The sequence below is a fragment of the Artibeus jamaicensis genome, unplaced genomic scaffold, assembly GCF_021234435.1.
Source record: "Artibeus jamaicensis isolate MK-2021 breed Jamaican fruit bat unplaced genomic scaffold, CSHL_Jam_final scaffold_666, whole genome shotgun sequence".
NCBI classification, from domain to species: Eukaryota; Metazoa; Chordata; class Mammalia; order Chiroptera; family Phyllostomidae; genus Artibeus; species Artibeus jamaicensis.
In genome coordinates this window covers 220102-243612 of record NW_026522053.1, presented here as the reverse complement: position 1 = coordinate 243612, position 23511 = coordinate 220102, and the positions used below count along the sequence as shown (strand labels likewise).

General features: G+C 39.9%; 1 protein-coding gene across 1 annotated transcript in view; it reads right to left on the bottom strand.

Annotated features, from left to right (window-relative positions):
• DNAH3 (dynein axonemal heavy chain 3) overlaps positions 1 to 23511 on the bottom strand; it is a 279857-nt gene that overhangs the window by 119011 nt on the left and 137335 nt on the right. The window contains exons 23-30 of the mRNA XM_053659488.1: positions 18710 to 18824; positions 16656 to 16772; positions 15670 to 15849; positions 12253 to 12389; positions 9009 to 9210; positions 6518 to 6610; positions 5321 to 5431; positions 4155 to 4269 (exon numbers count right to left, since the gene is read on the bottom strand). Coding sequence (XP_053515463.1) covers positions 4155 to 4269; positions 5321 to 5431; positions 6518 to 6610; positions 9009 to 9210; positions 12253 to 12389; positions 15670 to 15849; positions 16656 to 16772; positions 18710 to 18824 — 1070 coding nt within the window. The remainder of the gene's footprint in view (positions 1 to 4154; positions 4270 to 5320; positions 5432 to 6517; positions 6611 to 9008; positions 9211 to 12252; positions 12390 to 15669; positions 15850 to 16655; positions 16773 to 18709; positions 18825 to 23511) is intronic.

The window sequence follows — 23511 nt, the reverse complement described above, 5'->3', positions numbered from 1 at the left end:
GCACTTTATCTGCCCTTCCATTCTAAATGAAAACTTTGCTGGATAGAGCAATCTTGGATGTGGGTCTTTGGATTTCATGACTTGGAATACTTCTTTCCATCTCCTTCTTGCCTGTAAGGTCTCTTTTGAGAAATCCGCTGACAGTCTGATGGGCACTCCTTTGTAGGTAACTGTCCCCTTATCTCTTGCTGCTTCTAGGATTCTCTCCTTCATTTTAATTTTGGCTAATGTAATTATGATGTGCCTTGGTGTGTACCTCCTTGGGTCCACCTTCTTTGGGACTCTCTGAGCTTCCTGGATTTCCTGGAAGTCTATTTCCTTTGCCAGATTGGGGAAATTCTCCTTTATTATTTGTTCAAATAAATTTTCCACTTGTTGCTCTTCCTCTTCCCCTGCTGGTACCCCTATAATTCAGATGTTGGAGCGTTTAAAGATGTCCTGGAGGTTCCTAAGCCTCTTCTCATTTTTTTGAATTCTTGTTTCTTCATTCTTTTCTGTTTGGTCATTTTTTTCTTCCTTCTGGTCTACTCAATTGATTTTAGTCCCAGTTTCCTGGGACTTCCTTCATACATGACCCTGTTATGTATGGGGGGCAGAGCCTTAGGTGTTCACCAGGGTAGGGCAACCCAGGTTGCTGGATTGTGATGCTGTATGTGGCGGTCAGGTCAGAGAGGGGTAATAGCAGTCCCCTCTGCTGCTTCCTGCAAGCTGCTGGGGCCTGTGTGATCTGTCTCGCTGGTCACTCCTTCACTTGTTTTATCTGCATGCAAATGTGTGACTGTGGTCAGCCAGCTGCCTTGTGCCCTCACTGGGTTCACCTGTTGCCACCCCGTGCTTGGAATCTGCCAACCCCATCTGCACTCTTGGGTTGGTCTGGCCGACTTTTTCTGCATGACCCCGCTCTGCCAGCCACTGGCTCCGCCCCTGTTAGCAGTCTGGCTGAATGGTTGTTCTTGTCGGACTTCCACACAGTTCAATTTTGCTGTGTTTTGGTTGCATTTTTATTACTAAAACTTTGTTTTCTTTAAACTTGGTTGTGCAAGGAGGCACAGTATTTCCACCTATGCCTCCATCTTGGCCAGAAGTCATGAGTTCTTTATATATCTTGAAGATCAAACCCTTGTTCAAGTTATCATTTGCAAATGTATTTTCGCTTACAGTTGGTTCTCTTTTTATTTTAATACTGTTTTTTCAGCCATGCAGAATCTTTTCAGTTTGATGAGGTCCTGTTGTTTATTCTTTCCTTTATGTCCCTTGCTCTAGGGAACGTATTAGTAAAAATATTGCTGCATGGAATATCTGAGATTTTCCTGCCTATGTTCTCCTCTAGCACTTTTACAGTGAAATGACTTATATTTAAGTCTTTATCCATCTTGAGTTAATTTTTGTGTATGGGGTAAGTTGTTGGTCAAGTTTCATTTTTGTTTGCATGTAGCTGTCCAGTTCTCCCAACACCAGCCATTTGTTTTAGAAGCTATTTTACTCCATTTTATACTTCTGCCCCTTTTGTTGAATATTAATTGACCATAAAGACTTGGGCTTATTTCTGGACTCTCTAATCTGTTCTATTCATCTATGTGTTTGTTCTTATGTGAATGGGTCCAAATTCTTACTAGCTTTGTGGCCTCGGGCAAGTTACTGAACCTCTTTCTCCTTCAGTTGCATAATCTGTAAAATGCAGGTAACATAGTACTCTCCTGATAGGGTTATGATAAGGATTAAGTGAATATCTATAAACACACATATATATTTACATATCTATATACATATCTATATATTCACCATATACACATAATAGGTAGATGGGAAGGAAGGAAGGAAGGGTGAGAGGGAAAGAAAGGAAGAAGGAGAGAAAGAAAGAAAAGAAAGGAAGGAAGGAAGGAAGGAAGGAAGGAAGGAAGGAAGGAAGGAAGGAAGGAAGGAAGGAAAAAATAGGAGTAAAGAAAGAAGAAAGAAAGAAAGAAAGAAAGAAAGAAAGAAAGAAAGAAAGAAAGAAAGAAAGAAAGAAAGAAAGAGGGAGGAAGGAAGGAAGGAAGGAAGGAAGGAAGGAAGGAAGGAAGGAAGGAAGGAAGGAAGGAAGGAAGGAAGGGAGGAAGGGGAGAAAAAAGAAAGATGAATTGCATCTGGCATATAAAAGCATCACATAAGTATTAGCTATTGTTATCACTCCTAAACTCTTGTGGGGCTGACTCAGAGGACTTTGCAATATGTAGTTACCCCCAAATGCTGTCTTATCCCTAATATGACCTTGTGGGCCCTACTTCAGGCCTCTAGAATATCCTAAGAGAATAGTCAGCTTGGCCTGACATAGTAGGGAGGGGAACCCAAGAGTCCATGGTTAGATGTATTCTTTTCACCTGGGGGCCTGAGCAACAAGCTGGGAGACACATTTCTAGGTTTTCTCCTTTCATAGGATTGTGAGCCTAATTTTCTCAGTGTTGGGAGCCCTGAAGTTGAAGAGTGGACAAAAGGTTTATTGGAATCATTAATTATTTTTTCGGTAATTCACAGGGCAAGAGCTACTGAGATCTCAGAATGAGTACAGCAGCTCAAGATTAGGATCTCAGAAATACAACTTTGCAAAGGGATGCCTCTCTATGAGGGTAATCTTTATTACAGTAAAATCCAAACCCCTGCAGAAAGAAATCCTTGAACAAGATTATATCAACAGCTCTTCTTTCCTTCTCAATGAGTTATTTATTTATTAATTTTTAAAATTATATTTGTATTTAAGTTTTCTTCTGCTAAAGTTTGTTTTAGTTTGGCTGTCTATTCTTGTATCTAAAGTGTTATACATTCAAACTTTGGTAGCATTATATCAATGAGTATTTATTTTTATTGTTTAATTACAGTTGTCACCATTTCCCCCATTTACTCTCCCCTGCCCTACTCACCCTTACCTTCTATATTCAATCTTCCCTCCACCCCATTGTCTTTGTCCATTGGTCCTTCATACATATTTCTTAACGATCCTTTCCCTTTTTTTCCTCATTATCCTCTTCACCCTCCCTTCTGGCCACTGTCTGTTCTTTATTTCCATGCTCTGGTTCTATTTTGCTCACTTGTTTGTTTGGTTGATTAGTTTATACTTATAGGTGAGATTGAGCCCTAGTACACTGTTTGTGGGAATGCAGGCTGGTGCAGCCAACGATGGAAAACAGTATGGAATTTTTTTCCCAAAGAATTCCCTTCCAGGTTCTTGAGAGAACCCCAGAGTGGTAGCATCAGAGACCCAAGAGGAAGATAAATCTCAAAGGACTGAGTTGAGGGCATCTACATTAACCTACATTATGCTGTGTGTGCATGAGCATATGTTGTGAACCCAACCACTCTGGGGCACTCCAGGCAGTAACCACACATGCACGTATTACTCCTATCAGCTGAATTTGTGGCCAGATGAGGATCACATTCTTCTCCCTGATTTCTCCCTGATTTCATGTTGGTCTATGCAAGTGAATATCAGGCTGATGCCATAAGGAGACAAAGCTGTCATTAAATTCCAGCAGGAATCTGGGTGTGAGCAAGAGGGACACTGTTCCTAGGCAACCAGCCTGGTCTAGCTCCTATTTCCTTGGTGAGGATGGAGTGAGGATGTGGAGGTAGTTTATTTTACATAAAAACCCCAGTGATTTCTCCTCTTATTTTTAAAGGAAGAGCTGGAAGGCATCATCTCTCACCCACTCCTTCCCTGCACCACTGCACATTTCCAGTCTCCTGGGTTTTGAATCACAGACATAGGTTCAAATTACAAAGTCTCTGCTACTTACTAGCTGTGTGCCACTCAGCAAGTTATATACTCTCTAAGCCTCAGGTTCTTAATATGTGGAAGATATGTAAAAATGAGATAATATACGTCAAGCACTAAGCACAAGCTTGCCAACTAGTGAGTATTCAGAAATATTACCTCTGGTCAGTGCAAGAAAATGGCTCCCAGTGGCAAATCTCAGGAATGGCAGTAGCCATCACTGTCTCAGTAACAGCTCTGCTCAGAACCATTGGCTTCTCTCCTTACCCCCACACCTTAATCTTAGTTGGAGAATCTTCTCTATATTGGGAAATGAGATCCTGAGTCCCTCCATCCAGAAGAGAGAGACAGGCAAGCCTGGATGCTGTTCTGGAACAGGTGGTAATATCAGGGGAGCCTCCATACTCACCGTGGACATCGATGACTGTGAGGGCCTCCAGGGTGAGGCGAGCACCGCTGCTCAGCTTCCCTCGCACCAGTTGGACAATCTGTGTAATCTGATCATTGCTTTTTTTCAAAAAATCCTGGCAGGAACATAGGAGGGAGACAACTAGTTCAGTTGGATTTTCCCCTGGTAATCCCTTCTAGGGAAATGTCACCTTCCACAAGACTCCTGGGTGTCATCCCTCTAGCTTCCTTTCCCTCAGCTCCAGTCATTAACCTCCACACGACTTACAAATGCATTGTGCTACCTGAAAGAAGCTAAATTTGAAAGGCTAGATACTGTATGGCTTTATTTTCATTATTGTGGAAAAGACAAAACTACAGGGGCAGAAAAGATATTGGTAGTTGCCAGAGGCTTGGAGAGGAGAAGCAGTTGACTACAAAGGGCATGGGGGAATTTGAGCTTTATAAAAATGTATGTGTTTGTCAAGACTTAGAACTGTACACTAAAAAGTGAATTTTACTATATGTAAATTATAAAGAAAATCAGAATTAACAAAACAACCTTGAAATATTTTGAGATTAAAGGAGACACAGGAGATGTGAAAACTTTGCCTATAAACATGTAATCCTGGATTGGATCCTGGACCAGACAAAAAGACATTAGTGGGGTAATTGGCTAAATTCAGATTAGATAATAATATTGTGTCTTGCATCAATTTTGGTTTTCTATTTTGGACAACTGTACTGTGGTTATGTAAGACATTTATATTGGTACAATCTGGATGAAGGGCATATGGAATTCTTTGTATTATTTTTGCAAGATTTTCTGACATTATTTTAAAATAAAGTTAGAAAACAAGAATGAATTTTAAAAGGAAAAAAATAAGTTGGTAGAAATTATGCCAGATTGACCCTGGAAGAAGAGGCTGCTAAATTTTAGAATCATGCAGGCTAGGATTTCTGTCTGAGAAGGACTGTGAGAGTTATTGCACTGCAGGAACAGCCCCAATTTCAAATTCTCTGTCCAAATGCCCCTATGAAAACCTGGCTTCTGTGATGCCATGTGTTAGATATGTGATTATTATTTTTTTATTTAGAAAACATAGCTACTCTAACTATTGATATATGTCATTCAAATCCTAACTGAGCTGGAATCTCCTCTGTAAGCTTCATGACAGGCTCACTTACCTGTAGGGTCCTTTCCACTAGGGCTTGAGATACTTCCTGGGTCCAAAAGATGGAAGACACACAGATAACCACCTGGCCAGGCCACTGCAAGACCCACTGATTACGAGAGACCTAGAATAGTGCGGTGGGGCATTTTCTAGGGTCCATTCATCCTACATAATTTAACCTGACTTAAAAACATCTCCTACCATCTTACCCCCTCACAACACATAAACAAAAATCCTTCCCTACTCTCAAGCTACAAAGCTTGACATCTCTGGGATTACTGATTTATGCCTTCCTCCTTGAATTTTATGAAAAAAAAAAACACCAACAATGTCATGAACTCTTAACTTTTTTTTGCATGCTCCTACCCAGGGACTTTACTAGTTATAATCAAGGTGGTGTTTAGAAAGTATTCACAACTACTGTTTTTAATGGCTACATAAAAATAATTTCCTTAGTCATTCCCCCCTATTTTTTAACTGTAAATCAGGCAAACTATGGCCTGAGGGACAAATCTATTTTTGTAAATAAAGATATAATGCAACACAGCTAGGCCCACTGTTTACCTATCATCTCCAAAGGCAAAGATAAAATAGTGTGGGTGGCCTGAAGAACTAAAAATATATATGTCTCTTTACAGAAACAGTTTGCTGACTCTTGCTATAGATGCAATTGCATGAAATAACTCCCCACAAGTTTTTCTTTAATTTTTGATTCAGAATATATCATAAGACAAAGGATTGGTATTTAATTTACAATGAAAATACCACTGAAAGGAACAGCAGGGTCTGTGTTGTACTTGAGTGAGAAGGTGTAAACTGAATATTCTTTTCTTTGTTAGGGCCTAGCTAAAATGGTTCTTTTCTCTTACGCCTCTGTCCTACTTGTTTCCCCTAAAGCTGTGGGACTGAATGAGTTGTGCCACTTAGGGCATGTGTCATGTGAATGAAAAGCCTGGGGTTGGGGAGAATGTTTGATTAGAAGGGGCTTTTGCCACCAATTCATTTCACAGAAAGGACTGGCCCACTGCAAGCATTTCACCAGAAACAAATTTGCAAGAAAAGGAGAGGCACAAAAGGGTGAGGTGTACCTAGCAGGACTGACGTGAGCTTTGATAGAAGACAGAGGAATGGTCAGAACTAATTCATTTAACCTCCCAAAGTTCTTGTTGCTGTACCAACACCCTGTCATATGAATCCCATTCTTGTTTACCTGGACATATGCTTCAATCCCAAGTCGAATAACTTCCCTCATACTGACAAGCATCACCTGCTCCACCTGCTGGAGCCACTTTTCCACCATGCCCTGCAAGTGAGACAGACAGGCAGCAACCATTAGCCAAGCACAGAGGAAGAGACCATCTGCAGAATCAGCTTTCTATATAGACAGGGCTAGAGGTAGTCCAAGGGTGTGCACCTGGGGATTCAGAACCAGCCACCTCAAGATGTGTCTCAGTGGTATGCAAATTATTTTGAGCTAAAGGCAATAATGACCCTGCAAGCTCCAGAGAAACTCCTGCCCTTCCCCTGCAAGTTAAGATATTTAAAAAGAAAAATTAAGATTAAGATATTCTTAACTATCTAGAATATAAATTAGGAGCATGGTCTATGATGAGAATCACCAGCAATGAATTTTTACTGATCCATATGATGAGACAAATTACTAATTACAGAATATGTGATCTCCCTGTAGTGACCTGAAGCCCCAAGATGCATTATTTTATGCCTATCTCAGAAGTTCTTCTAGACCTTAGCTTCCCTGTCTGTCTCTGAACCTCCCATGTATGTGGGGTCTCTGACTCTCTTATATATGTGCTCCCTTACATAAAATAACATTTGCTTATTTTCTGTTCTTAACTCAGCTCATGTTTATTTGATTACTAGACCAGCCAGAAGAACCTTGAGGGTAGAGAAAAGTTTCTTTCTCCCCCCCATATCCCTCTAAGCCACTAATCTTTAACTACTTGTTTTACATTTATTTACTGCGTTCTAGGAAGTGTGTGTCTTGTAAAAGGTACAATCATGAATTTTTAACATGCATTTCTTTCATATTTTATTTTTTTAAAAGATTTTATTTATTTTTCTTTAAAGGGGAAGAGAAGGAGAGAGGGAGAGAAATGTCAATGTATGGTTGCCTCTCATACATCCCCTGCCGGGAACTGGCCTGCAACCCAGGCATGTGCCCTGACTGGGAATCGAACCACGATTGTGTGGTTCTCAGGCCCGTGCTCAATCCACTGAGCTACACCAGCCAGGTCTTTCATATTTTTTGAAACAGACAATTTGTTGAGGGGGGGGGAATGACATTTATATTTCAGTTAATGAAATCTTTCTTTCTTTTCTTTTTTCTTTCTTCCTCTTTCTTTCTTTCTTTCTTTCTTTCTTTCTTTCTTTCTTTCTTTCTTTCTTTCTTTCTTTCTTTCATCTTTCATTGCTTTTAGAGAGAGAGGAAGGGAGAATAAGGGAGAAAGAGAAACATCAATGTGAGAGAGAAGCATCAATCGGTTGCTTGCCGCACGTGCCTTGATGTACTCACCCAGATTGGGGATCAAACCTGCAAACTAGTATGTGCCCTGACCAGGAATCAAACCTGCAACCATTTGGTTATGGGATGATACTCCAACTAACTGAGCTACACTCACCAAGGCAAAAACTGATCATTTCTAATGAACAGTTTTAATTCTTACATTATTCCAGTGTTTCCCAAATTTGCTGTGAATTTGAATTGTTTGGAGATCTGTAAAAAAAAATACAGAGGCCTGATTCCCACTTTCAGACATAATTGGTGTGGGATGTAACCTGGGCATCTGGATTTATTTCAGAGCTCTACAGGTAACTCAAATGTGTAGCTAATTATTCAGTTCCAGAATTTCTGGCCACTGTAGCTGTTGATTTCAGGCACAAATGAGCAAGGTGATGTGTGGTTGGGTTACCTGATTCCAACTTGCATGTGTTGGCAAAAACAGTAAGCAAAGTGAGGCTTGAGTGGTTACCCATTTCAATGAACATGCTGTCATGTCTAACAGGAGTAGAAGTAATTTACACTATACTCATTATATAAGGACACATGTATAAAAATTGAAGTTAAATGGAATTGATTCCACATTTCATTGACCCTTGAAAACACCTGCCCCAGCAAGTTTTCTGATTGAATTACTTTTAACTGATCATGGAAATCTGAGCAGCATCAATTTGGATCTGATTCCTGACATCAAATTTGGTTGAAATCCTTCCACAAATATGGTGTGTCACACTAGTTGCAGTATATTCCCCATTTTATTATTTTTTTCAGGTATTATTTATTCTTAGAAAGAGGAGAAAGAGAAGGAAAGACATATTGATGCAAGAGAGAAACATTGATCATTTGCCTCTTGTATGTGCTTCAATGAGGGATCAAACCTGCAACCCAGGCATATTCCCTGACCAGGAATCAAACCAGTGACCTTTTGCTTTGTGGAATGCGGCCCAACTCACTGAGCCACACTGGGTAGGACTTCACCCCATTTTAGAGGTGGGCAAACTGAGACTGTAAAAGATGGAGTCACTTCCTAAAGTCACTCAGTCATTAATTAAGTTGTAGAATCCATGTATTCCACCTTGAGGCAGACTGAAACTAGAGTCTAAATGCTTAACCCATGTGTTCTCTGCCTCTCTGTTTTGCTCTGTTATGGAGTAAAGAACCAAAAATGGGTAAGGAAAGTTACTTTTGCTTGAGCTGGGTAGATTTTCTGTTTGAATGGAACAGTTTCTTTTTCTGAGCTGATCATGCCCACAATCTCCAAACTGTCTGTAAACTCCAGCTTGGCAATTCCTTCAAAGCACTTTTTTAAATGTGGCTGTACTCGGAGGGGGTCCTTGGTTTCTGACAAGATCTCCAGCAGCTCATCATTTGACAGGAAGAAGAACCTATTTCAAAGCAAAGGAAGATGGCAGCTGAAATCTCTTCTGAGATCAACTCTTTCCAATAAGGTTATAATCCCAACAGGTAAATGGGACTCAGATGAAGACCAGCTATGTTGTAGGGTCTGCTCTAAGCCCCATTCTTTTCACCATTTTTCATCTAATGCATGTAGGGTGGAAATGATTTTAACTCTGAGAGCAAGAGAAATAATGGAAGCTGGTATGTCTGAGTTTAATATGGTTGGGTGGGAGGTGCTATCTTTCGAAAGACAACTGGACAGAGCAGTGGTTCTCAAACTTGGCTGCACTTCAGAATCACCTGTTGAACTTATTAAAAATATCCTAATGCCAAGGTTCTTGGCATTAATGCTTAATGCCCAGAAATTCATAAATAATTGATCTGGGGATGGACCTGGGTATTTGTATTCTTAAAAATCCCAGGTGGGAACAGGTAGAAGAGGGTAAAAGGGAGATAAATGGTGATAAAAGGAGACTTGACTTTGGGTAGTGAGCACACAACACAACATACTGATGATGTATTATAGAATTGTACACCTGAAACCTATATAATTTTATCAACCAATGACACCCCAATAAATTCAATTAAAAAATAAAATAAAAATAAAAATCCCAAGTGATTCTAAAATGCAGTTAGAGTTGAGAATCACTGGGCAGGAGAAGGAAAGAGAGACTTTCTTTTCTTTCCTTATCTCCAGGTATGACAGAAGGTAGGACAGGTGTGAAGTAATAACTACATGTTAATAATGAACTTATTTACATGCAGGGGCCTTCACTTTGCTTTAAATTACTCTTAATAAGGTAGCTTCATTCTCTTGCTCAGGGCCTTAAGGCAGCAACAACAAAACCTTCAGAAAATGTTCAAGTAACGAACCTCTACTGTGACTGCTAGGCTGAAAGTTCCATAATGAAGGGACTATATAATTATAGTTTTTACTATATGTGATGGATTAAAAAATTGGCCACAATATTTGCACCTAATCTCATTAAGAGGCAGAGTCTACTTTCATATCTTTTGAACCTGAGCTGGCTCTATGTCCCACTGTGGCAAACATGAGTTTGTGCAGTTTGAAGCCTGAACATCAAGAAGCCTTGAAGCTGCCATTCTTGCTGGTCTTGGAAATGCTGTGGCCACCACCATATGAATAAACCCAAGCTAGCCTTCAGCAAGCTAAAAGACATGTGGCCCAACTACCTTTGTTGCCCTAGCCAACAGGAAACCAATCACAATAAAAATGATTGGAGCCACTGAGTACTAGCTGGCTGCAGTCTCATAAGTGGGCCATGATGAGAACAGAAGAACCATCCAGTTGAGCCCAGCCCAATTTGCCAACCCACAGAGTTGTGAGCTAAATAAATAGTTGATGTTTTAATCTTGTAAGTGTTTTGGGGTGGTTTGCCATGCAGCGAAGCAAGGTAGTATTACTGTAGCTGCAGTCTTGAACAGGTAGGAACAGCTCAATAATTTGTTGCTGACTAACTGACTAATGAGAATGTCAATTTCCCCCATTCTCTAGTAAACATCAAACAGGTGATCTCTGTAGATTCATTATATGTGACAATGAATAATGCTCAATGGTTGTAAGAGTAACACTTAATATATTTGTATAATTTAAAATGAAAATGAGGCTCAGAGAGGTTCTTATCCAGACAACCTGGATTTGATTTCTAGCTTCTCCATTTACCAGTATTATGTTTTTTGGCAAGTTGCTGTTTCCCCTTTATAAAATGGAGATAAAAATAATGCTTCCAACCCAATAGGATTACTGTAAGGGTTAAATAAGTTAATATGTTTAAAGCACTTAGAGTAGTGTCCTGGCATATGATAAATGCTGTGTTAGTGTTGGCTGTTATTTGTATTTTTATTGGGAACAACAGCTGTGGGTATAGAATTAGAAGTCCAAATAGCAGAAGTTTCCTCTTCCCCAGCTTTGTGCTTCCAAATTGAGTTTCCTTCCACTACTTGTGCTCTATCTGTGTTGTCCAATACTGAAGGTATTAACTACCTGTGGCTATTTATATTTAGAAACTAATACTAATAAAATGGAAAATTGGCTTTCTCATTTACACTAGACACATTTAAAGTGCTGGATAGCTACATGTAGCCCATGGTTACATGGACAGAACAAATATAGAACACTTCTGTCACTGAGAAAACTTCTACTGGATATACTGCACTAAATAGGTACCAAGGACATTTCTGAATTTCAAACAACCCACTTTTTTTTTCTTGGTGGAAAGCAGAGCACTAACTTTGTCTTTATATAGGGGAACATTAACATGCATTTTCCTTAAAGGTAAATTGAGATCAAATCTACATCCTAATTAGAATCAAATACATGGAGTAAACATCCACTGTCAACTATACATGGATAAATTATCAAGACTGAGGGCCCTCCTTCTTGAAACTATCCCTCTAAAATTACCTTGATTTTTACACAGAAGAATAATTTGTTCTTGTGGAAAAGAGTCAAATATTTATAAACATACGTACCAGAAATGACAAAATTTGATAGCAAAACCCCCCCACAAAACAACAACGAAACTTAGCTGACATTTCTTAAACACATATTCTAGATGCTAAATGCTTTACATGCATTATCTCATTTGACATGCACAACAAATATACTAGGGATAGGATATTATATCTCTAATTTATAGAGAACCTAAGGCTTGGGTAGATTTGCTAAAGGTCTCACGATTAATAAGTGGAAGAGCTGGGACTCAAACCAAGGTCTATTTAACTTCAAAGCCCAGGTTCCTAATCATGACTGCTATATCCTTCTAATTGGGCATTTGACAATGTTGGTTGGCCAAAGTGTGGATTTGGCTCCTACTGGTATGCATTGAACCTCACTCCAAATAACAATCATAAAGACATTCCTTATCTCTGAGAACTGTCTCTTGGGGGATGGGAAACTAGGAAAAGATATGTAGGAGCCATAGATTGATAGGAGCCAATTCTCACTATGAAAAATGTAATTCTACCTATACATGGGTAATTCCAAAGAAAAGGACAATAATAAATACCTGGGGAAAAATAGTCTCTTCTTTTCCAAGTAATCATTTAGCCCCCTCTGGATGTCCTCCAACAGAATGTTAGCTTCTTGAAGCTTCTCAGCCATCCGAGGCTGGTCTGCAGCCACCAGAACCCTGGCATCTTTCACCTAGGTTTCATCAAAAAGGCAAGAATTATCATGGACTCCCCAAACTCTGAGAATGGTCAGGTTGTATGAGCATATAACTAGCCAGTCAACTAATGATGGCCTGCTCAGTTAAGTGTCTCCTAGTCCCACAAGAGTAATAATGTTCATATAACATGACACTGTTCTTCTGGCCATGGTTGACTGGGCCAGGGTTGGGAACCTGAAACCAATCAGCCCAATTATATTTTAACTGCTGGGATTTTGGGATTTAGTCCATAACATTCTATACTAGTCTGGGCTGGCCCCTCGAAGGAGGGGACTTTACTGCTGTGTGAAGATCATCTTCCATGATGTGACTAAGTGGCAGGACAAGCTAGTCTGGGAGACAGGTGGAAGCAGGCATAGAAAAAGCACTCTGTGATTTTTTTAGAGAGTTCTGGGTTCTAGAGCCATCCTTTATATGCTTTCTACCCTGGAGTTCCATGCAACACCATCTGTTCTTTTTGTTTGAGCTACCTCTAGTGGGTCTCTGTTACTTGCAACTGAAAGTCTTAACTGATATGAGGTTGGAGAAAGCGGGATATCATGCAAACTGGCTGTAATGGCCAAGCGATAGGAATGACCTCTTATTTCATTTCTACAAACAACCAGGGTGGATAGTTCCCTTGAAACAAATTCTTTATAAATGCACCCCAATTAGAGCACACTTGACTTCAAAAAGAAAAAAATGTCATCCCTTGATAACGCCTGGATGCCTTGTCTTGGGAGTATCTATTCACACTCAGTGAACTCATACTTCGAGGTCTATTTCCAATGTCACCCCCTTAGGTGGACTTCTTTGACATTCCCAGGCAGCTAAATCATTTTCCTGTGTTCTAAAATCTATTGTATATATTTCCATTATAGCTCTTATGTATCTAAGTCTCTCTCTTGCAAAACAGTGAGTTCTATTAAGGTAGATATTATATTCTGGTCATCTGCAAGTGTTTGGGACATCATAGGTACAGAATAAACATTTGCTAAATATCTAAGCAACTGAATATGAATAATCATTTAAATTCTGAAAGGATTCTCAATCTCTAAAAGTTCTATTGCATTACTCCATAATAGTCTTCTACCTAATTAGAATGACAGCTAAATTACACAGTTAGCACTCACCCCTAGGAAGGTGGAATTTCAAAGGCCTCCATTTTTTATATTACATATATCCATGCTTGAATTTTTAATAATAACTTTTGACATTATAAATATATGACAATAGCAGGTAGACATGCTTTGCTTCCTTGCACAACCAAAAGAAGGACAACAACAAATTTAAAAACAAAAAGCAACCAGAACTGCCAGAGAATCAAACTGTATGGAAGTTTGACAACCAAGGAGTTAAAGAAGAAATATTCATCCAGACTGGTAGGAGGGGTGCAGACAGGCAGCCAGGATGGAGAGGACGTGCAGCAAGGCAGAGAACTGGGCAGGCGAGGTGGCAGCTGGCAGACTAGGCAATCCTACATTCACTTGTGGATAAGCCAGGAGGAACGACTGGGGAGTGAGACAGACCATGTAATCCAGGATTCCAATGTGGGAGACTAAAGCCTCAAAACCTCTGACAGTAAAAATCTGGGGGTGTTGCAGTGGCAGGAGAAACTCCCAGCCTCATAGGAGAGTTCGTTGGAAAGACCCACATGGTCCTAGAATGTACACAAACCCACTCACCTGGGAATCAGCACCAGAAGGGCCCAATTTGCTTGTGGGTAGCGGGGGATGTGACTGAAAGCTGGCCAAGAGCCAAGCAAGGTGCACTGTTCCCTTTCTGACCCCTCCCCCACATACAGTGCTGCAAGGCAGTGATTTGGGTTGTCCCACCCTGGAGAATACATAAGGCTCCACCCCTTACAATGTAACAGATGCACCAAGACAAAGAAATATGGTCCAAATAAGAGAAGAGATCAAAACTCCAGAAAAAGAACTAAGCTATGAGGAGGTAGACAACCTATCAGATGCAGAATTCAAAACACTGGTAATCAAGCTGTTCACAGAAATATTTGTGTTATGACGCAAAATAGGGGAAGAAGTGAAGGCTGTGCAAAGTGAAATAAAGAAAAATATACAAGGGACCAACAGTGAAGAGAAAGAAACTAGGACTCAAATATTTGGAACAGAAGGAAGAAATAAACATTTGACAGGAATGAAATGGAGAAACAAGAATTCAAATAAATGAGGAGAGGCTTAGGAACCTATGGGGCAACTTTAAATGTTGCAACATCTGAATCATAGGTGTGTCAGAAGGAGAAGAGGATGAGAAAGAAATTGAAAACTTATTTGAAGACATAATGAAGGAGAACATCCCCAGTCTGGCAAAGGAAATAGACTTCAGGAAGTCCAGGAAGCCAAGAGTCCAAAAAAAGTTGAACCCAAGGAGGAACACACTAAGTCAATCATAATTAAGTTAGCCAAGATTAAAGTTAAGGAGAGAATCTTAAAAGCAGCAAGAGGAAAGGAAAGAGTTACATACAAAGGAGTTCCCATAATACTATCAGCTGATTTATCAAAAGAAACCTTACAGGCCAGAGGGGACTAGAAAGAAGTATTCAAAATTATGAAAAGCAAGGACCCACAACCTAGATTACTCTATCCAGCAAAACTATCATTTAGAATGGAAGGGCAGATGAAGTGCTTCCCAGATAAGGTCAAGTTAAAGTTCATCATCACCAAGCCCTTATTGTATAAAATGTTAAAGGGACTTAACTAAGAAAAACAAGATCAAAACTATGAATATTAAAATGACAAGAAACTCACAACTATCAACAACTGAACCTAAAAAAAATGACAAAGAAATTAAGCAAACAACTAAAACAGGAACATAACCATAGAAATACACATCATATGGAGGGTTATCAGTGGGGAGGGGGAGGAGGGAGAATGGGGGGAAAAGGTTCAGGGAATAAAAAGAATAATTGGCACAAATAATTAGAAGAATAATTAGGCACAAAATAGGGGAGGTTAAGAATAGTATAGGAAATGGACAAGCCAAAGAACTTACATGTATAATCCATGGACATGAACTAAGGGTGGGGGGTTGCAGGGCGGAGGGGGATAAGGGGAAAAAATGGGACAACTGTAAAGCATAATCAATAAAATATACTTAAAAATATATAAAAAAGAAATATATAACAATATCAAATTTGCAAAAAGTTTAGTTTACTTACAAGTTTTAAGAGTCATGGCTATAATGCACAATGAAGAACATGTATATATGGCAGCCCATGTTCCTGCTGGTGAGATGAGCTGGGAGGTACAAACTTACCGCTTGGGACATGAGTGATTTCCAGTAACTATCAACAATGGCAAATTTCCTCCCCTCTTCCGGCATCTGGGCTATGATGTCTTCTGAACTGAAGATGGGTTCCAGGTACAGCCAGGTGGCTTGGCATTTCAACCAGTTGTCCAAAATTTCCTGCACACGAACTAGCTTTTCTTCCCACTTCTGCAAATTTAGCATTTTATGTCTGAATCATTAACTTTCCACTCTGCCTAACAGGCCCAAATGGATGGTCTCATTTATTATATACTCATTCTCTTGCTTAGCAAATACTTATTGAGTGCCCCCTTTGGTCTGGTCACTGTTCTAGGCAATGAGAATACAGCAATGAATGAAACAAGTGAGTCCTTGCTCTTATGGAGCTTGCATTCCAGTGGAGTAGTAACAATAGTAATAATTATTATATATTATTATATATAATTATTATTATTACTATAACGAATGATGGGCTGAGTGCTTTGTGGAGGTGAAACTTTTAATCAATACTTAGGTAGAAATATTGCTACACATCATACTTTACAAATGCAGAAACTGAGAGACAACAGTTTAAGTAACATGCTCAAGGTTATCTAATCAGTGGCAGAGTCAGACTTTAAACCTAGGCAGTCTCGTTTCATAATCTTGGCTCTTAGCCTATGCCACTTCTATAAGCAATGCCAAAATAAGGCCAAGTCCCTACCCCTAAGTAGCTTACATTGTAGATTACTCTAATCCAGATGATACTCATATTCTTTCCAAATGTATTTTTATTTGGTATATTAAAATATTCTCATTTTTCTTTTGGCAGACTTTCGAAGGCTCAGTATATAATATGCTGACTTGAATGGTTATTTGCTTTTAGCCTTGTGTTATTTTTTTTCCAATCAGGAGAAAATGAGTTTGTTTGTCAAATGAACTTAAAAACCTTCTCCCTCCTCTGAGAAACTGAGAGCTATCCCAATGTCATGAAACACTCGCTCATTTCCTCTTACCCGGCATTCTGCTTCTATTGGTTTGATGAATGCAGAACCACACATCGTCTGGGTCTTTATCACATGATCATCAAGTAGCAGCTGAATGTCATCAACTGCACACAAAATGCTTGTATCCTGCAAATAAACATACCTCATCCTGTCAGAATGAGGTATCACAACACTTCCACTATCCTTGCTGATCCCCAAAACCTTACAGCTCAGATCTCCATTCCGGTGGGACAGGAATCTATGTCTCACAGAGGATGAGATATCTATTTTCTTCCTTGAAAATGTTATTAAAGACACATATTTTCTACCTTCTTTGCAGAAATCAAACACGGCCTAAGCCCAGACCTGCAACTGGTATGTGTTTTAGGGGGAAGAGTTCCAACCTGCCCTGTGTTTCCACTTCCTGTGCACTTGCTCACCTCTCTCCCTCAGGCAGGAACACCTCTAAATTGACCACTTGAGCCCAGACTGGTGGTTCTCAAACTGTGTGCTGAAGTGCCCAGGGCACTGCAACAAACTCATAGTAAATAATAGTAGTTACTTAAAAATAAAATGAAAATGTATTTATTTCAACTTGTATGTGTTTTTTCAAACAGTTGTTAAGGTGACAGAACACAAACAGTTCTTGTTTGAATGCAATTACTTCAAAAATAGCTGTGAGCTATTTCTTTTGGTCTAGGGAGGGGAACAATGAAAAAAAACACTAGACCCAAAGGGCTACATGAACCAAGAAAGTTTGGAAACCTCTTACTCCACATTTACTAGGCCATATTTTACTAGTAGGTAAGGTTACTATGACTTAAAGGTCAGCCCCTATGTGTGGCACTTTTCCTCTTAGGCCATCCTGGCAAGGAGGTTGACAGGGTCTGTCCTTCTGTGGCAGGTCTGGTCTTTCTGTATATTATATGTATAGGATATATTTTCTCATCTATCCACATTTTTTTCACTAGTAGCTCTGCACTGGGAGGTGTGTCTAGCTCTTAATATAGAGATACCTTGATTTCCTTTTGCTGTTGATCCTCTCTATAGTTGCATCACTCAAAAGTTGGCTGAGAGTAACTAAGTTACTATTCCTAGGTCCCCTAGCTTAACACCTTATCTCCGCCCACAGCCTCTAGGACTATCCAATCAGATGGTGCAGCACCAATGCACTGGGACACATTGGTAAGCTTTGCTGAAGAGGCCCCACATTCTCCTCCCCTCCCATTGGTTCATCCATAATTCTTATCCAGATGAACTCAAGGCACTGGTACTATTGAAACTGAAGGGAGAGAGCAGTTACAAAAAGATCACATGTGTTTGGGGGCTGGGGCAGACATGGAAGGCCTTTGGGGTTTTATTTCTCAATCTACATGGCACACTGGAAAGACCAGGGGTGCATTAACAATACAGATGTTCAGGCATTTTAGGGGTGGAGAAGTCAGAAAGAATCAACTGGGATTTTTTTTTGAGAAGTGCTAAGTATTGTTTACCCCAGGTATGCTTCTGAGGGACCTGGAGAGCCTTCCCTGGGAGAGGCTAATTTAGGAGGCTTAGTCAGTTCCTTTGCACTGAGAAAGCTTGTTGCTCTGAATCAAAAGACATTTCTCACTGGAAAATGCATCCCTCCTTACATAATAAAATTATAAAGGAAAGAAAAGAAAATGCATCCCTCCAGCGGTGCCTGGAAGAAGAACTGGCCCAGGAAGGCAGCCTGCAGAAAACAATCTAACACACAGCATAGTGATTATAGTCAACAATACGGTATTAAAACCTTCAAAGTTGCTAAGAGACTAGATCTTAATTGTTCCCACCACAAAAAGGAAATGACAATTATGTGATATGATAGAGGTGTTGAGTGATATTAGGGTGATAATCACATTACAATATATAAATGTATCAAATCCACACACTGTACAGTTTATATAATGATATGTGTCAATTATGTCTGAATAAAAATTTTTTTTTAAATGTTAGGAATTCTTCCTTTGTGAGTTCTCTTGAAATTCTGAATAGATTCTTCTATTATATACTATAAAATAAATGGGCTGTCCTTGGGACTTGACAGTTGGACTGAGACTCACAGTGTCCCTGTACTTTATGAAGTTGAATGTCATGTTGACCCAGTCTAACTTCATTTTCTCCAAGTTTTTCTCCAGAGAGTATTCTTTACTGGCAGCTGCTCCAATGGGCTCCAGTCTAAAAAAAGAACATAGTGACAGCAACATTAAAAGGGGGAGGCAGTGAAAATATTGCAGAGTAAGAATTGCAGATGAGCCTTAAGAGAAATTTAAAATCCCTGAATTTTACTAAAGTATTTACTATCTAATATTTGCCAGCTATCTCCAGTATTTTGCAAGGTTTCTTATTCTTGGCACTAGTGGCATTTTGGTCTGTGTTACAGGATGAATTGTGCCCTTCTAAAAATCATGTGTTAAGATCCTCGGCTTCAGTACCTCAGAATGTGGTACCATCTTCATCTCCTTTTCTTAGTAGGGTGCCAGTCATTTTGGATTAGTACCTACACTTAATGATGTAATTTTAACTACCTTGCTAAAGACCCTATGTCCAAGAAAAGGAGGGACACCCTAGTATCTTAGACATAGGGTCTTTAGCAAGGTAGTTAAAGTGACATCATTAAGTGTAGGTCCTAATCCAAAATGACTGGCACCCTTCTAAGAAAAGATGAGGAAAGATACACAGAGGGACAACGTGTGAGGATACAAGAAAGTGGCCAGCCAAGGAGCAAGGCCTCAGGAGACGCTAATCTTGCCAACACTTTTATCATGGACTTCAAGCCTCTAGAACTGTAAAAAAAATAAATTTCTGTTCTTTAAGCTATCTAGTGTGTGGTATTTATTACAGCAGCCCTAGCAAACTAACACAGGGTCAATAATTCTGTGTTTCAGGGCTGTCCTGAACAGTTTTAGCAGCATCCTTGGCCTCTGTTTATTAGATGCCAGTAGCAGACTCTTCACATCCCCACCCCTAGCCAGTTGTGATGAGGCAGATGACAGACCAAGAATGTAAAAGCCCTGAGGTGCCATGACAGGAAGTCCTAACATCAGCCAGCATCTGGCATTCTGATTAAGAAACGCCAGGTAGTACCTAGAAAGGGACCATGCATATGCACTGTAGCTGTAGTTGACCACAGTTTCACCTCTGCTTCATTAACATGCAATTATAATAAATTAGCATTGCAGTTTAATCCCCAAGTGGGCAATCAAGGAAGATTGTGGGAAATCACATGCACAGCAGCTTAAAAGTTACATAACCACTTGTGCATGTGCCATAAAAAGCCAGCCACATGGAACAAAAGAATTCAGAAAAAATCAACCCCCTATAAAGCTAATATATACCTTTTAGGCAGAAGGGGGCCATTTTCTGAGCAGAAGTGGCCTGCTCCTGTATCTTAGGAAGTATAATTTTTATTTCTTTTTTAAAGTATAGTTTATTGATTATACTGTTACAGTTGTTCCAATTTCTTTTCCCTTTGCACCCCTCTATCTGGTATCCCCCTTCCTTCCAGCAATCGCACCACCCCTGGCTTCAATTTATATCCATTGGTATGTAATGGATATATTGGGTTGTGCATGTAAGTTCTTTGGCTTCTCCATTTCCTATACTATTCTTAACATTCCTCTGTCTATTTTGTATCTCCAATTATGCTTCTTAATCCCTGCACCATCTCTCCCCTTTCTCCTCCTTCCCCCTCCCAGGTGATAACCCTCCAAATGATCCCCATACCTATGACTCTGTTCCTGTTCTAGTTGTTTGCCTAGTCTGTTTTTGCTTTTATTTTTTAGATTCAGTTGTTGATAGTTATAGGTTTTTTGTCATTTTAATATTCATAGTTTTGATCTTCATCTTTTTCTTAAATAAGTCCCTTTAACATTTCATGTAATAATAATTGGTGACGATGAATTCCCTTAGCTTTCCCTTGTCTGGGAAGCACTTTATCTGCCCTTCCATTCTATATGAAAGTTTTTCTAGATAAAGAAATCTTGTTTGTAGGTCCTTGCTTTTCATGATTTTGGATATTTTCCAGCCCCTTTTTGCCTTCAAAGTTCCTTTGAGAAATCATCTGACAGTCTTATGAGAACTCCTTTGTAGGTAACTCTCTGCTTTTCTCCTGCTGCTTCTAAGATTCTCTCTTTATCTTTAATTTTGGCATTTTAATTATGATGTATCTTGGTGTGGTTCTCTTTGGGTCTAGCTTCATTAGGACTTTGTGTTTCCTGGACTTGCAAGTCTATTTCCTTCACCAAATTAGGGAAGTTTTCTTTCATTTTTTCAAACAGATTTCCAATTTCTTGCTCATTCTGTTCTCCTTCTGGCACCCCTATGATGCAAATATTGGACCTCTTGTAGTTGTCCAAGATGCTTATACTACCCTTATTTTTGTGGAATCTTTTTTTGTCTTATTGTTCTGATTGGTTGTTTTTTGCTTCCCCATGTTCCAAATCATTGATTCTATTCTCTACTTCATCCACTTTACTGTTGTCTCCTTGTAAATTGTTCTTTATTCCAGTTAGTGAATACTTCATTTCTGACTGAATCTTTTTTATGTTGCTGAGGTCCTCACTAAGTTCCTTGTGCATCCTTATAACCAGTGTTTTGAACTCTGCATCTGATAGATTGCTTATCTCCATTTTATTTAGCTCTTTTTCTGGAGTTTTGATGTATTCTTTCTTTTGAGCCATGTTTCTTTGTCTCTTGGTTTTGGCAGTCTTCCTGTGTTTTTTTCTATGTATTATGTAGAGCTGCTTTGACTTGTGTCTTGGTAGTGTGCCCTAATGTAGTAGGTGTCCTGTAGGGTCTAGTGGCACATCCTCCCCTATCATCCAAGCTGGGTATTCGAGGTGTGCCCTTTCTGTGGGCTGATTACACTCTTCTCTTTTAGTTGAGCCTTAGTTTCTGTTGGCAGAGCAATGGAGAGATTTACCCAGGCCAGTCAGCTATAAGGATTAGCTGTGAGCACTGACCACCAACCTCCACTCTCTGTGGAGGATCAGCTGTGCAGGGGCAGGATGATGGTACTCTGACATAGTCTGTAGCTGTTCACTGGGTACCCAGTGGCCCTAGGGTTTCCTGGGTGGTGCAGGCAAGGCTGGCCCTCAGGGGTCACCCTTACTGAACTTTAAAGCAATTGGAGATGGCCGCTCTTTGCAATGGTCTTGGAGATTCCCAGCTAAAGCCGAGCTATGAAACTAATCTGGCTACTGCTGGTGTCCATCCTGGACCTCACTGAGACCAGCTGTTCAGTTCCTTCCTGTATGCCTTTGGTGTCTTTCAAGCTGCCATTCCAGCATTGGAGCTCAGAGGGAGTGAGTCTGAGTAGGTGAGTCCATATGTGAGTTTTTTAAGAAAACTGCGTGGGGCTCCAGAAGTTTCTACCACTGACTCTGTTGCAGGAAAATGAGGCAGCTGGACATCCAGGGTTTCTGGAATACGAGGTTTATTAACGTGCACGGGCTCAGAGGAGTCAGTCTCCAAATTCTGAGCCCCAAACAAAGGGAAAGCAGCCGTTTTATAGAGCTGGGGGATAGAGCAAGGGGGAGGCCTGTCCTTCAGACCAAAGCTGGAGATAATTTACAGAAGCAGAAAGCAGAGCGCTTCACTATCTCTAGTATGCAGGCGATAAGCTAGAAGAAACAAGGTAAATCACTGGGCTGTTAAACATCCAGGCTGTAAAAAACAGTCCCCTAATTGCTGTGCTATATTTTATTTTATTTTTTTTTATTTTATTTATTTATTTTTATTTTTTTTTAATTTTATTTAGTTATTTTTCAAGTACAGTTTTTTTGTCTATTTTTCCCATCCCAGCCTCCCCTGCCCCTTGCTCCCCACCTCCCTCCCATTTCCTCCCCCCCTAGTTCTCGTCCCTGTGTCCTTCCTATTTGTTCCTCCAAATCCCTCCCCCCTTTTTCCCCTTCACTTCCCTTCCTTCTCCCCCTCTGGTCACTATCCCCTTGTTCTCTATTTCAGTGTCTTTGTTTTTTGGGTTTTTTTTTTTCTGCTTACTTGTTTGTTTTGTTGTTTAGCGTCCTGTTAAAGGTGAGATCATATGGTATTTGTCTTTCAGCACCTGGCCTATTTCACTCAGCATAATGCTTTCCAGTTCCATCCATGTTGTTGCAAAGGGTAGTAGCTCCTTCTTTCTCTCTGCAGCATAGAATTCCATTGTGTATATGTACCACAATTTTTGGATCCATTCATTTACTGATGGGCACCTAGGTTGCTTCCAACTCTTGGCTATTGTAAATTGTGCTGCTATGAACATTGTGGTGCATAGGTTCTTTGATATTGATGTTTTAGGATTCTTAGGATATAATCCTAGCAGTGGAATTGCTGGGTCAAAAGGCAGGTCGATTTTTTATTTTTCTGAGAAAAATCCATACTGTTTTCCATAATGGTTGTACCAGTCTGCACTCCCACCAACAGTGAACTAAGGACCCCGTTTCCCCCACACCCCCCTCCAACATTTGTTGTTTGTTGCTTTGTTTATGATAGCCATCCTGACTGGTGTAAAGTGGTATCTCATTGTGGTTTTAATTTGCATCTCTCTGATAGCTAACGATATTGAGCATTTCTTCATGTGTCTCTGAATGTTCTGTATGTCCTCCTTGGAGAAGTGTTTGTTCAAGTCCTTTTCCCATTTTCTAATTGGGTTGGGTGTCTTCTTAGAGTGGAGTCGTGTAAGTTCTTTGTATATTTTAGAGATTAAACCTTTGTCTGAGGTATCATTGGCAAATATGTTTTCCCATACAGTTGGTTGTCTTGCTAATTTAATACTGTTTTCTTTAGCCATGCAGAAGCTTTTTATTTTGATGAGATCCCATTTGTTTATTCTTTCCTTTACATTCCTTGCTCTAGGGGACATATC